This window comes from Nicotiana tomentosiformis, chromosome 2 (genome assembly GCF_000390325.3).
Source record: "Nicotiana tomentosiformis chromosome 2, ASM39032v3, whole genome shotgun sequence".
Taxonomy (NCBI): Eukaryota; Viridiplantae; Streptophyta; class Magnoliopsida; order Solanales; family Solanaceae; genus Nicotiana; species Nicotiana tomentosiformis.
In genome coordinates, this window is record NC_090813.1 from 129,466,348 (window position 1) to 129,480,431 (window position 14,084).

At 33.6% G+C, this 14,084-nt stretch overlaps 1 protein-coding gene and 1 long non-coding RNA gene across 3 annotated transcripts; one reads left to right on the forward strand and one right to left on the reverse strand.

The window, feature by feature from the left end:
- Nucleotides 1-2,325: 2,325 nt before the first annotated feature.
- On the forward strand, nucleotides 2,326-7,397 carry LOC104105636 (cold-regulated 413 plasma membrane protein 2-like). Its single transcript, XM_009613983.4, has 4 exons — nucleotides 2,326-2,774; nucleotides 5,622-5,729; nucleotides 5,864-5,934; nucleotides 6,949-7,397. The coding sequence occupies exons 1-4, from the start codon at nucleotides 2,599-2,601 to the stop codon at nucleotides 7,200-7,202; spliced, it is 609 nt and encodes a 202-aa protein (XP_009612278.1). The 5' UTR covers nucleotides 2,326-2,598; the 3' UTR covers nucleotides 7,203-7,397.
- A 446-nt stretch (nucleotides 7,398-7,843) lies between these two features.
- On the reverse strand, nucleotides 7,844-9,550 carry LOC104105634 (uncharacterized). Of its 2 annotated transcripts, XR_011413541.1 has the most exons (4): nucleotides 8,990-9,550; nucleotides 8,756-8,782; nucleotides 8,045-8,105; nucleotides 7,844-7,886 (listed from the first exon to the last, which is right to left on the reverse strand). It is a non-coding gene; the product is annotated as an uncharacterized lncRNA (long non-coding RNA). The 2 variants fall into 2 exon arrangements; XR_011413540.1 differs by having other exon boundaries at nucleotides 7,844-8,105; nucleotides 8,990-9,549.
- Between the last annotated feature and the right edge of the window lie 4,534 nt (nucleotides 9,551-14,084).

Consider the following 14,084-nt stretch of genomic DNA (forward strand, 5'->3'; position numbering starts at 1 on the left):
CGTTTGTATCGTATGGACCATGCCAAAAAGACAGAAGGGATAACCTTAACATACCTGAGCCGATTCTCTTGATAATCCCTCTAACACACGTCAATTACGACAACACATAACGACAAATCGAAGTAGAAAAAAATCTGTATGATATTCTTGAGAAAGATTGCACTGTACTCCCTTAGAATCGCAAAATCCTGTTGCTATTATTCTAAGAAGTCTCGTAGTATAACTTCAGATGACTTTTGCTGAAGCCTTCTTTGACATTGTAGAGATTCAAAATGAATTAGAGATGTATCTTTAATCTTTGTGTGTGGGCCCCACTTGATAAGGCTTACTTAGCCACCAAAATTCCTTCAAATTTGCCACCTTGCAATGTGATTTAAGAGTCACTTAATTGATCACATGTTGCTGTCACATTGGGCCTTTATCAAGTCTATCCAATAATTCACCCATTTCCTTAATCAACTTATTAATCCCGAACTAATCCAATAATTAACCAATTACCCACATAATTAAAAATTATCTCAAATTATTTAAAATACTACTTACTTTTAACACACTTTATACATCATACTATCATGGTCATGTTGTACCTTGTAGTCTTGTACGATACTAGTTCAAAAATACAGGGTATTATAACTTGAACCATATTTTATCTCAAAATGTCAAACTTCGACGAAATTCATTTTCTTCGATTCGCTTACTCTCTCACCTTCATGAATTGACTTATCACTTGCTTGAAATAGCATAATACTTACAATCTCAAAATAATCTCATTCCTGAACTTACGTCGATTAACTTACGACGAAACTTTAACGTACGAAAATACGAGACGTAACATCTCATTTCCGAACTTTCATCAATTTTACTTATGACGTACTTTCACGTACGAAAACATGAAGTGTAGCAAAGGGGGTTCAAACTTTTGTGAAATTATTGGTTCAATTCTCATTAGCTACACTCTCTTAATTTTTTTTGTTTGAACCCCTTAACAAAAATGTTGTCTCCGTTACTGAACACGAGGGGTCAAATTAAATTAAATGGCCGTACACCATTCATTCATAGATCGGCTATTTGCAATAGTTTTGGGAAGTTTGGGATCTAGAGGCTGCGCATGAGTTCAGAACTGAAATGCACATGACCACATCATTCATTCCCGCAAGAAATGCGCAATTATTGAAATGAAATTCCACATCCACAAATCAATAGTAAGTTACAAGCATTGTGATTATGCAGAGGATGTTTGGATTAACTTAAAAGCTGGTTTGTCCCGTTTAAAAGTATTTTTTAGTTGGTTGGAATGTTTGATAACTTTAAAAATAACATTTAAGCCAAGTGTTTTAAGCCTAAACAAGCTAAAAGCAACAAGTTAGAAAATCCTAACTTATTTTTTATAACTTAAAAGTTGATTGGGTTTGACCATTTAATTTACTCTTTTATCCCGAATAATTTTTTATTTTCCCAAATATCCTTTCAAAGCCAAAAGCCCATCGTTCTTTTCCTTCTTCTCCCTCCACTATTTCCATTTTTGTCAACCATTTCTAATGCCATTTCCATGACATATCCCATTTTATATCTATTGGCTTTCCCCATTTTTAAAATTTTTGTGCCCTGATTTCATTTTCATGATTCCTTCTCACGTAAATAATCATAATCACATTTTTATTTTACTCCTCCTTGTTTGATAGTATATTTACTAATAATTATTTTCATGAATTCTTTGTATTTTGAACGGTTGCGTTTCTTTTATATTGTCAAACAAACAATGTCATAATTATTTGTCTAGTACAAAAACTAAAATACAAAAATATTCGAAAAAGTTGAAACAAATATATAGCACTAATATAGTAACTTCAAATGAAAAATTATCTAAACATAAATATTTTTTTTATTTTTTTAAAAAAGAAAATTCTCCAAAAATAACACACTTTAGTGTTAACAACTTTAAGGATATTTTAGTCATTTAACAGAATAATTGTTTACCAACACTTATTTACCAAACAGTTCAACAACTTTTTTTCAGCTTAAGTATTTTTATCCAAACACGTAACTACTTATTTATAAAACAAGCTCCAACACTTAAAAAATACTTTTAAGCACAGTGCTTAAAAGTCACTTTTTTTAAACCAATCCAAACGGGCTTGTAGTCCAGATCAGATGGCTCTTTGATTCGTAATTAATTTTTCAATCGATATACATAAATTATATACTTATTATATATAGTTATACACATATTATACATAAATTATATATATATTAATTATTTTTAATTTATACGAAGACTAATTCTTCTCACTTTTATATTTCCTTACACGGAGACAGTGATGTGGTTTACATTTTTTTTGTGTGATCAGATAACTTGAATTGAATAAATAAAAAAACCAAGCAAGAAGCGCGGATCGTAAACTTTGGTCAAAGCAGTCGAAGTAGCGGATTAGAAGTGCACTTGTAAGGCCACACTGAATTACGTGTCCGCAAGTATTGTAGACAGCTCAAAAACACGCGAGACAGACTGTACACGTTCAGTATTCTTGTTTAAAATCAGAGATCAATAATACTTCAAACTTTTCAGATCTAGTACGATCGAGGTGAAGAGAAGGAAAAATGGGGAGAATGGATTATTTGGCAATGAAAACTGATGAAGACACTAACAAATTGATTAATGAAGATATCAATGAGCTCAAATTAGCTGCTAAGAAGCTATTTGATCATGCCACTAAACTTGGTGGTCTTGGATTTGGCACTTCTTTCCTCAAATGGGTCTCCTCCTTTGCTGCCATGTAATCTCAATACTTCCTTTTCCTTCCCTTTTACGATTAGTAAATACTTATCTGATTAAGAGTTAAAGTTTGTTGGAATGAGTTTTGTTTACTTCTTTATGTCGAACACAATGTGGAAAGTGGGAAATGCTTTGCACCATGAGATTCTTTTTGTCAGCGGACTTTGAACCTGGAATAGCTCAAAACTGTGTCTCCTTTAATGTTGAGGGTTTCACTTTCAAAAAGTGAAAATTCATATTGCTTTCTTTGGGTTTTTGGGTTCATTCTCACTTTCTGGAGAATTAATAAAAGATCCTTTTACGAATTTGGCTGTTCATTAGATAATGTTTAATTTGTTTGATTTAATTTTTTGTAAGAGGATGGTCTTCTGCCAACATATTTAGGGGCTAATTGCTTTAGTATTCGACTAAGCAGCAGTTGAATGTGTCGGCCCACTGTAAATTGCATATCAAGTACACCTACGGAAAAGGAAAGAGAAATGCAAATTATGTGTGCTGCTAGATCAAAATTTATACATCGACTAAAGAACAAGCAATATTTAAGTCTACAATAATATGGTATACCAAACTGATTCGGTTATCCATCGGCCACGACATGACTTGGTTGAAAAATTCTTCAGTTAGCAAAACTGATAACTTAGTTGGAAAGTAGAGACTTTTGATCTGGAAAAGGATTAGGCATATTCCACTATGATTACCATGGATGTGTAACTGGCTCCCTCAAAATTAATGTATGAACTTTTCTAGGCTGACACTGCATTTGAGAACCAACAGCCTTGTTAATCCTCTGAGGAATATTAAATCCTAGATAATGAGACATGTTGGAGTGCCTTATTGTCATTGACACGTTTGCTGGGGAAAGTTACTGAGTAGGAGAGGATAATATTTTTCATTCCACCAAGTAATACGTGCATTATAGGATTGATCCAATATGCTTAAATATTTGCTCTTTGCCCTGGTTGGACGAAAATTGCTGTGCATATTAGTGTCCATATTTCAACTCAATGACTTCATTTGAGCTTGTTGCAGCTAGAACTTCAGTTCAGCATGATATGGAATACCATCTTTGTTTTTCTTTTCCGTGATTTTGGGGATCATCCTGTTTAGTTGCTATAATTTGTTACTATAAAGCTTAGTGTTGTATCTATAGTCCCTCAAATTCAATGCTTTGCTTTTACATTATTAACCCCGTTCTAATTTACTTTGCTTTTAACATATTATGAAGAGGTCAATACCAACTCATTGCCCTATAATTTCCTAAGAGTAATTTTCCTATCTATTTTTTTCATGTTGTGTCTATTTATTTAGATCTCAAAGAAGTAATTTACTTTGAAAACATGAGGAGGTCAGGTCCAGGAGAAATTTTCGCGGTATCTATTTAAAAGGGAAGAGACATCCCAAGTGTTGACATGCATTTCTTGACAAACGTTTCATCCTAAACATAGTTGCACTGCGTCAGAGAATCTCTGTCATTGATCTCCCTTGCTGCAATGCAAAAAGAAGTCTAGGGGTTTCTCTCTACATCTTAGTGGGTGCAGTGGAACTTCAAACTGTTGACTCTTAATCTTGAATCCACCTTTACATGGATATGGGATGTCTATTTGTCTTATGCTAATACCGTAATGAAATCTTGGAAGTCTTCTTTTTTCTTGTTCGTTATCCTTGATTTGTCAATGAAGTTTTATAGGCAATAACAGATACTGCGATATCATCTCAATCAATTTAAGTATGCCCAACTTGGTGGATAGAGTTACCTTATGCTTGTTGCTGGTAGGAGATAGCAGGTATCCTGTGGAACTAGTCAAGGTGCGCGCAAGCTGGCTCGGATACTACGGATATCAAAAAAAAGAAAAGAAAAATTAAGTATGCCAAAAGAAGACATCAGGAGAACCTGTGTAAAACATTGTGTTACTTTGCAAAGCTTAATTTTACGGCATATGCTTGCCTTGATCATATCCAAAAATAAAGTTAAGTAATCTTGTGTGTCCTTGTAAAAGAACTAGCCTACTCCCTTGATATTAAGTAATCACTCCAAAGAACATGACATGATGCTCATATTGTCTGGCATCGAGGTATAGCTTTTTATAGGCATGAAATATGCACTTGAGGCCTAAAGAAGGGTTCATTTCAAAACGTTGTAACTACTTTTGGTGCACCAAATTAAATTCTGCTCAACTCCTATCTTGGTAACATGAGCTGTTTGAGATTTCTATGATTTCCTAGCACTGCTCTTTAGATTGTCTACTTGTTCTTTCTGTGGTTGAGGCGTTGAGCTTATTTCCGCTCAACCGTTTCATTGCTCGGCCTTTACTCTTTCTCTGCTTTCTACCTTGTGCAGGAGGTTGCTTTTTTGTGCATGATGTGTAGTGTTCTTGCTTTGTTGTTTAGATGCTTCACTTTTATTGTTGAAGTAAAAGAAAACTTACTATAATATTTAAGTAAATGTCGGCAATATATAATTGTTTTAAGCTTTTAGATGAAGTAATTCAACTATTTGAATCTATGTTGCTCGGACTCTCCAAAAATGTTGCCGGGTGCTTGTTGGATCTTTCAAAAGTAGTGTATTTTTGGAGGATCCGGCATGAGTGCTGCAACATTTTGGAGAGTCCGCGCAACATAGATTGGAATAAGTATATTTTGATGTTGTAAGGGAAGCTGGTAAAATATGATTTATTTTTGTGGAATGTGGTCAATTTGCTGGTTGCAAGTAACTCAAAATGCGTAAATTTATTTCATAGTCAACCACAGGTTTGTATTATCCAATGGTTTCTTGTAGAATAGAACCTAGAGTTTACACCTTTTTCCTGGTGGATTTGGTAATAACCAGTGAAGCAAATATTATCTGCAGTTATTTGCTGATACTGGACCGGACAAACTGGAGAACAAATATGCTGACTGGACTTCTAATCCCCTATATTTTCTTCAGTTTCCCTTCAGTGTTATTCCACTTATTCAGGTAAACTTCTCTAGTTTGCTACTATTTGATTTTCCTTGCTTTTTGTCATCCAAGAAATTCTCTTTTCATTTGATCGCTACCTGATTCTCAGAGAATCTTTTCTTCATTAATCAATTGTCGTTTTTAATCTCCAGAGGAGAGGTTGGGAAATGGATTGCTTTCGTTGCAGTAGTACTCAGGCTTTTCTTTCCACGACATTTTCCAGGTATGAACATTAGCTTTTGATTTCTGATGAAAACAACCTATTGGTTATTGTTTTTATTTTTTCTGCAATTAAGTTTTTTGCTTTGTAATCCAAGTTTGTGTTACCTTCTCCGCTGACTGTTTCTTAATATTCAAAAAACAGATGAAAACACTTTCTAGCAAGTAATATGCACCCCAAATTTATTAAGTACCAATTTGACATGTCATGGATCACAGAAGAGATATGTCTCTAAATCTTCCAAACTGCATGGATATTTAACTTTAATTTTATTTATGCGAATGTACTTCTATAAACTCCATTTAAATGGAGAAACATGATGAGTGAGGATTCATACAGCTGATAACCCTGAGCTTCACACAGAGATGAGATACTAGCCAGCCACCAAGAGCAATAATTTTCAACTAATTGATTCATACTACCAGCACTTTCCTTTCTGTAACTGTGAATTGTTTGTCAATGGAAAATGTGCCGAGTGCTTCACTGAATAATTTAGAGATAATATAGAAAGTTTTGAAGAAGTTGCAGCATGGCCATCTGGGAACAATCACTAGGTTTGTCTTTGAGATTTTGCTTTCTTTTGGTAGATTCTTCAAAATGTGTTCTGAAGCGTATAACATGATCTGCATATAATGGTAATACCTTTTGCATTCTGTACCTCTCAATGATGAACTTAATGTAGTTTCTCCTAGAATATTTGAGCATAACCATCACAAATATATTTACCTGCTCCGACACTTAACCATTGATGGTAGAAAAAACTTGTGAGATACTACTTTAAGCTCCTTTATGTATCTAGCTGCTCGATATTTATGGTACAAAAGCTTGCTCTATGGTGTTAATATATATGCAAGGATTTAACTTATATGCTCCGACACTGTAAACATTATATATAGTATCAACATATTGTAACTTGTTGTAGCAAGTTAGTTGCCTAATTTTCCAAGTTACTAATCCCACTTTTTATGGACGCCGCTACATGCTAACCCTTCTTTATAATATTGTCGTGGATCACAGATTGGTTGGAGATGCCTGGTTCATTAATCCTACTTCTAGTGGTTGCACCAAACCTCTTTGCCGAAACTTTCAGAGACAATTGGGTTGGCACTGTGGTGTGTCTTTTGATTGGTTGCTATCTCCTCCAAGAGCACATCAGAGCATCTGGTGGATTCAGAAATTCCTTCACCCAAAGCAATGGTATATCTAACACAGTTGGTATTGTCCTTCTGTTGGTTTATCCAATCTGGTCTCTGGTACTCCACGTCGTTTGATAAACTATCGTTGCAAAGTTGAACTGTGTTTTGGTTGACGAATTTCAATGTTCAATTCTCTGAGCAGACCTCTTCCTTTAGACGATGAATAAGAATTTTTATGTGGATTTGGTTTTGTTGTGTACGTGGTTTGAACATTTCTGGTTAAGTAATTGTAATTTGACATTTCAAGTAATTATGATTGGATTTTGTGAAGTCCTTCATTTCACGCTTCAGAATATGAACTTGGTGACAATACCAGTTAAACATGGTTCTAGCCTCCTTAGGCGAATGCAAAATAAGTGTTAAGGAATTACCAAGAACCCACATCGATGTAAATAAATATTAATATGAAAAGTTAATAGAACAAAGCAATAAAGGAAATTCGTTGATCTAAACATGGTTTGGTAAATGTGGTTTGTTTCTTATTACGAGAAACTAGTATCCGTACCTGCGCGTTGCGTGGAGAATAATAAATATAATTTTTTATAAGAAAATATATGTCGGAATTCATTTGAAATGCTATTATTTTTTGGAACATATAAATGTAATGGATATATGTATAATAAAGTAATAAGGAAACACAATAAAGAAATATACGACTATTTTCTAATGTCCATTCTTTATAGCCTCAAAATTAACAATTATATTCTTCCATGGCGTGTGTGTACTGGATTGTCCCTCGTAAATATGTTTTTTCAAAACCTTCAACAATTAAAAAATCGTACAGAAGTTAGGGCTAAACAAAGCATTAATACGAAATAAGATGAACTCACTCTATAAACATGTTATGACTAAAAGGACATATCCCAAGTTGCAAAAACTCATTGTTATGTTGAAAAATCCAAATAGTAGCTCCATACCCTCGAGCAACATTTACAATAGAGTTTTGTCGTTGGGAGAACCATTGATAATCAAACCTCCCTGCAAATGACCAAATTAAAATGAAAAATATAATCACAAATAATATATAAACAACATTATAGTAGCTCCTGCAGCACCAATTACCAGATAAGCCAAAGTAAGTTTACCTCCATAGTTCTCTAATTATATTATAAAAAACAATGTGAGAAATTACAACAGCGCGAACAACAATTGAATGTAATGGTGTTTCCATTACACGCCTTAAGTTCATTAGAATTAAAGACTACTAAGGTTTAGAGCAAAAGGAATGAAGCACATTAGTTTGACTTTGTTGACCAGTAAACCCTCTGATTCAGTGGAGATCAAACAATACACCAATGAGAATGTATCGGACCATCAATAAGAAGACAAAATTACATACCCTCTTCTTCGCTCAAAAAAACTTTTGTCAGGTCCTTTATAGAGTAATAAGAAGCAAGAGCAGTTAGAGCTACGGACATGAAAAGTGACGACACCATTGTTGAGGAACCGACATCAGTTCCTACATTGTATTCATTCATTCGACATAGAATTTGTTGACATGTCTGATGGAACTATTGAGCTGAATTTGAAGCCAAACTTCTTTGTATAAGTTAAATATTATTTTATAAAGTAATTACACCAAGAGTGAGAAGAATAATAAGAATAAAAAGGATAAGTGACGCACTTACATTCCGTCTGCCATTAAGTCTTCCCATCTGTAAGATAAAAAAATCATATTAATATTTTTTTAGTACACACAACAAAATTATCATGTTGACAAACCTGGACTTAAACTCAATAGATTGCAGCAGAGTAGGATTTATCCATAATTTTGAAGCATACCAACAATTGTCGTGCGGAGTAATCACATGTGTACAAAATGGATTATAAATTTAAATATAAAAAAAATATTCAAAACTAACTTTCACATATTAGTAACTCCGGGTCCGGCTACTGCTGATGCCTTATTAGCGGATCTACTCCTCTTGTCATACGTCTTCAAAGGAGATATTTTTGCATTGCAAGCATTACCATCTTCTAACACGGACGATCCACTTTCTGATACGCTTTTCTCGATGGGAGTTTGTAAAACACACTTCATCTAACTTTCGGCCATAAGATCCTACAAAAATAGCAAAAATTTAATAGGAGTTGGAGAGCACTACTACCATTGATTGCATAATTTTGACTAATAATTTTTTACTAAGTAATGTTGATTGGAGGGCGCATATAAGGTTCCTGAACTGGATACCAGATGCACCGAAAATGCCTGAACCTGAGCTTATTGACCATCTTCTAAAGGACTCTGCTGTTTATTTGCGGATATACTTGCTAGGGTATGTCTTTCTAATTATTGATATCACTTTTGGAGTCATAAAGCAATTTGTCTTGCGTTATCATATCTGTGCCATTGCTTAATAACCACGCCGTCAATCAAGATAAATACATGAGTCACTTTCTTAAAGTAATATCTTTTTCATCTTCTTAAAATAAAGGAAAAAAGCATTCATCTTATGAGTGTAAAAGTATTTATACTTAAATTTTGTATTCACAGGTTTGTGAGTAAAAATGTTTATAGTGACAGTGTCGCCGAATAAACTGTGGCCGTATTCCCTTAGATGATGATCACCATCAGTAATCATAAGAACATTGTAGACTTCGACCCGTGACTCAATATTCTCTTGCTTAATTAACAATAACCTTGAACATGAATTTTTTATAAAGAATATCATCCAGTTCATTTGGATAAAAATAGTCAGCATCCGCAATTGAAATCTACACCAAATTTCATAGGTTAGCAATATTATATTAATTGACAACTAAATTAAGTTTAGTATTATACCTCAACTAATCCTTCCTTAAGTTGTTTTGCGGACTTCCCTATAAGCTGCATAACATCGTGATTCCAAAGCAATAATGAGATAAAAGCGGTTCCATTCATAACACGAACTTGAAGCCTATACAGCAACTCAATTTTGATTAACTTTGTGCATATTTTTTATATATAATTTTAAATATATATAATATAGTAATTACCTATGAGTAATAGAGCATTCTTCTTCATTGCATTTCTTACAAAAGTATTTATTTCCAATTTTATCAACCTTTCTAGTATACTTGTTGCATGCCAAGTATGACCATCCCCGGTCAAGTTCCAAATTCACCAATTTTGCCGCAATCCAATAGCTATATTCCTATTTAACATAAAGAAAAAATTATTGTAAATGCAAAATAGAAAACATAAGGTAAATTTAATTTTAATAGTAAATTAAACTCACTTACGTGCACTGAGCTAAATCGCTAATAATTTTAAACAATACAATTCCTTTGTCATTGTAAATGCAAAACAGAAAACATAAGGTAAATATAATTTTAACACGAAATTAAACTCACAAGGACGCAAGTTAAAGATGTTCATATGAAATGAAGGATAAGTTGTTTCCTCAACAAATGTCTTTTGTGTAAATGTCAGCCTCAGGTTATGTGTCGTAGTCCTCAACTTTAAATTATTTGGTCTGACAACATAGTAGTTCAACGATATAAGCGAATTTCCTGTTTTTTATTCCTAAAAAATTTAACAACATACTTTCCGATTGAAGCATGTATACGATCACCCGACAAAATCAGATTCCTTATTAGAGTAGAATTATGAGGCAAATATTAAGAGACAGAAAGATGAATACTTGTACTACACATATTTCATATATATGCATAGTTTCTGTATGTTCATCCGATGATAGTCTAAGCAAGGTAACGGATATGTAATATCTGGCAGAATTTTATATTTTGAAAAAAATAGATGTTTTAAGCACAAAAATGCATGAATTTTATATCTATCTATTAAGACAATCACTACCTAAAGTTTTTCTCAACATTTGAGGTAAAAAAAAACAGAATGCTAGAGTTGCTTCCATATCAGTTAAATAACTCTTTATATGGAAGTGGAATTATTGGAGCAAATTCTTAGACAGTTGAGTAATCCGGAAGAAAGAATTTTCATATAGAATGCAAGTACTTTATGAATCCGGGAAAAAGAAATACTTCAAAATAGGAATTTTTGGTTGGAAGCCCATGTTTGGGAGCACGATCAGTCGTGGGATAATTCCGACTGTTTTCCTCCTTTTTTCTCACTTTTATTAATAAAAAAATATTTGCAAATTTGAGTGGGTAGTTGTTGATTAAAATACAGCCAACTAAGAAAGTGAGAGAATTTTATTTTTTTTATAACTGCCAACCAAAAAAGGGAGAGTAATTCTGGGTTTTTTTTTGGTAAATAAAGAATTTTATTACCAATTGGTCATTATATACGTAAGGATAAAAAATCAGTAGACTGTTGAACATATTGCTCCAACAATTGACGCTAAGCAAAACATCTACTATAAACTTCTACTACTATCCTAGTTCTAAGGATAAAAGTTCAACATTTTCAATTTCCGAGCAAGCCTTGGCTTCATTGATCCCCTACAACAAACTTCTTGAATTATTTGCTTTATAATAAAATCTAGTGCTAAATATTTATCTTGAAACACCCGTTGATTTCTTTCCCTCCAAACATAGTATATACTTGCTGCAAGTGTTATCCTATAAACTTCTGCTTTAGAGCTTCTCCCATTTGCATATTCTTCTGCCCACTTTAATTCCTCCAACCAATCTATGGCTTTCCTGTTTACTCCTTACTAGAATAAGATTTTATTCCAGATATAAGCAGTATAGTCACATTGAAAAAATAAGTGTGAAATACTCTCGATCCCACTATTACAGAGAGGGCAAGATTGTGCTACATCCATTCCCCAATGAAGTAATCTGTCTCTGGTAAGTATTCTCCCATGTGCCACCAACCTCAATATGAATACCCATTTAGGAGTTCCTAGATTATTGCATACTAGCTTTCTCCAAGAAACCTTAGGAAATTCTCCCCTCAGTTTAGTGTACAACTGTTTTACAGAGAAGATTGTCAAGGACTCAAATTCAATTGCACCCATTTCTATTTGTTTAACATAGCTTATGGCCTTTAGTATTTTTTGAACCACCCATGATGCTTGTCTTGGTATTATATCCCACACATGTCTGTCCTTTATATAGTAACTGTGAATCTATTTTACCCGCAAGCTATCCTTTTTAGTGCATAATCTCAGTAAAAGCTTGCATATTGCAACTTTATTCCAATAAGCAACATCTAAAATATTTATCCCTCTAGCAACTTGTGGGTAGCAAACTCTATCCCATGCTAGCAATGCCTTTTTTGATGCCTCCACCTCACATGACCACAAGAATTTTCTACAAGTTGCTTCAATAACTTTGACAATCTTTGTAGGCAGCACAATTTACTTGTGACCAAAATACTTGAATGAAAAACAACACATTTTTTATCAATTGAACTCTCCCTGCATAGGATAATAATTTTGATAAACAGTGGATCCTTCCTATTATTGTTTCTAGTAGTGGTTGGCACTGGATCACTGAGAGTCGTTTAGTGCTTAGAGGCACCCCCAAATATCTAATTGGTAATTCACCTTTTGCAAAACCAGTTACCTCTATAATCTGTTGTTGCGCTGCCTGACCCACGCCTCCAAAATATATAGAACTTTTTTTTCTCTATTGGCAATAAGTCTTGAAGCTAAGGAAAACTCCTGAAAGCATTCAAATAGCATATGAACATACTTTACATCACTTCTGGAGAAAAGAAGGAAATCATCTTCAAATCCCAGTTGAATACTTTTTATTTTCTCACATTTTTAGTGGTAATTAAAATCAGGTTCATGTCCCAATCTCTTCAAAATTCTACTAAAGTATTCCATCACTAATACACACAAGAATGGAGATAATGGGTCCCCCTGTCTTAATCCTTTCTTTGCACCAAAAGCCTATGATGGTTGTCCATTGATTTGAATACAATACGACAGTTTTTAGGCAGACAATGATCCAATGAGTGAAATGAGAAGGAAAGTTTAGTCCATTCATAACCTGCTCTAGGAATACCCATTCTACCGAATCATATGTCTTTTGCATGTCTACTTTCAACATACATCTTGCAGAAATACCTTTTAAGTTTTAATAGGTAAGTGTAATAATAAATAATAATAAATAAATGAATAGAATAACTGCAAAAACTCAATCGTGGGCGGATTGAAAGTTTTTGAAATTTGATAAATTTAAGTTTATTTTCCTGATCTGTAGTTTGAATTTGAAACTCTAACTATCTTAGAGATTTGTCCTAATTTTTGACACGTGTTGAATTGTGGGTATTCCACTTGGCAGCCTATCATATTTTTGATTTTGTTATTCTATATAGATAGATAATAAAAAAATAATTGCAAATTTGAGTGGGTAGTTGTTGATTAAAAAACAACCAACTAAGAAAGTGTGAGGATTTTTTTTTATGGCAAAGGGCCAAATATACCCCTTTACTATTAAAAATGATCTAAGATAGGGGCAGACCCACGTGTAAGGTTCTGGGTGCTGCAACACCCACTGACTCCGACGGAGACTCGGTATATTAATAGAAATTTTTTATGAAAACTGATATATTATATTAGCAAGCACCCATTAACCAAAAAGTCCAATGGGTGCTTTGGTTTGGAGGCTGAAGTTTGGGTGCCTGGACACGTAATGATACAAGATCGATTCTTGTTGGCAACGTTTTTTTGTTTTCGGCAACGTTTTTTGTTTTTCAAAAAAATAACACTTTTCCTTATTTGATAAATCGTTAACTTTCTTGTTTTCTAATCCCTTTTCCATGCCGATTTATTACCCCCCTTTCTATTTCCTCTTATTTACTAATTAGATGAGGAAAAGGAGAAAAAGAATTCTCCACTAGCTAAAAGTTAAAACATTGGTAGGCTTTCAAAAGACACCAAATGAAAATACTAAAACAGAATGCTTCTCGGCTTCTCCAGTTCTCCTTGTTGGTTTCGCAAGCTACACAGTGAATAACAAGTTTTTCTGGCCTCCCCATCTCAAAATTAAAACACAAGGAACAAGATAATAAGATTTGGTATTTTGATTTAAGCTACTTAG

What these genes read in the sequence shown, in the direction of transcription:
- LOC104105636 (XM_009613983.4), top strand. Translation starts at nt 2,599, where the DNA reads ATGGGGAGAATGGATTATTTGGCAATGAAAACTGATGAAGACACTAAC. An exon ending in GTCTCCTCCTTTGCTGCCAT is followed by an intron (nt 2,775 to 5,621) that starts GTAATCTCAATA and finishes TATTATCTGCAG; the next exon opens with TTATTTGCTGATACTGGACC. An exon ending in CTTTCCACGACATTTTCCAG is followed by an intron (nt 5,935 to 6,948) that starts GTATGAACATTA and finishes CGTGGATCACAG; the next exon opens with ATTGGTTGGAGATGCCTGGT.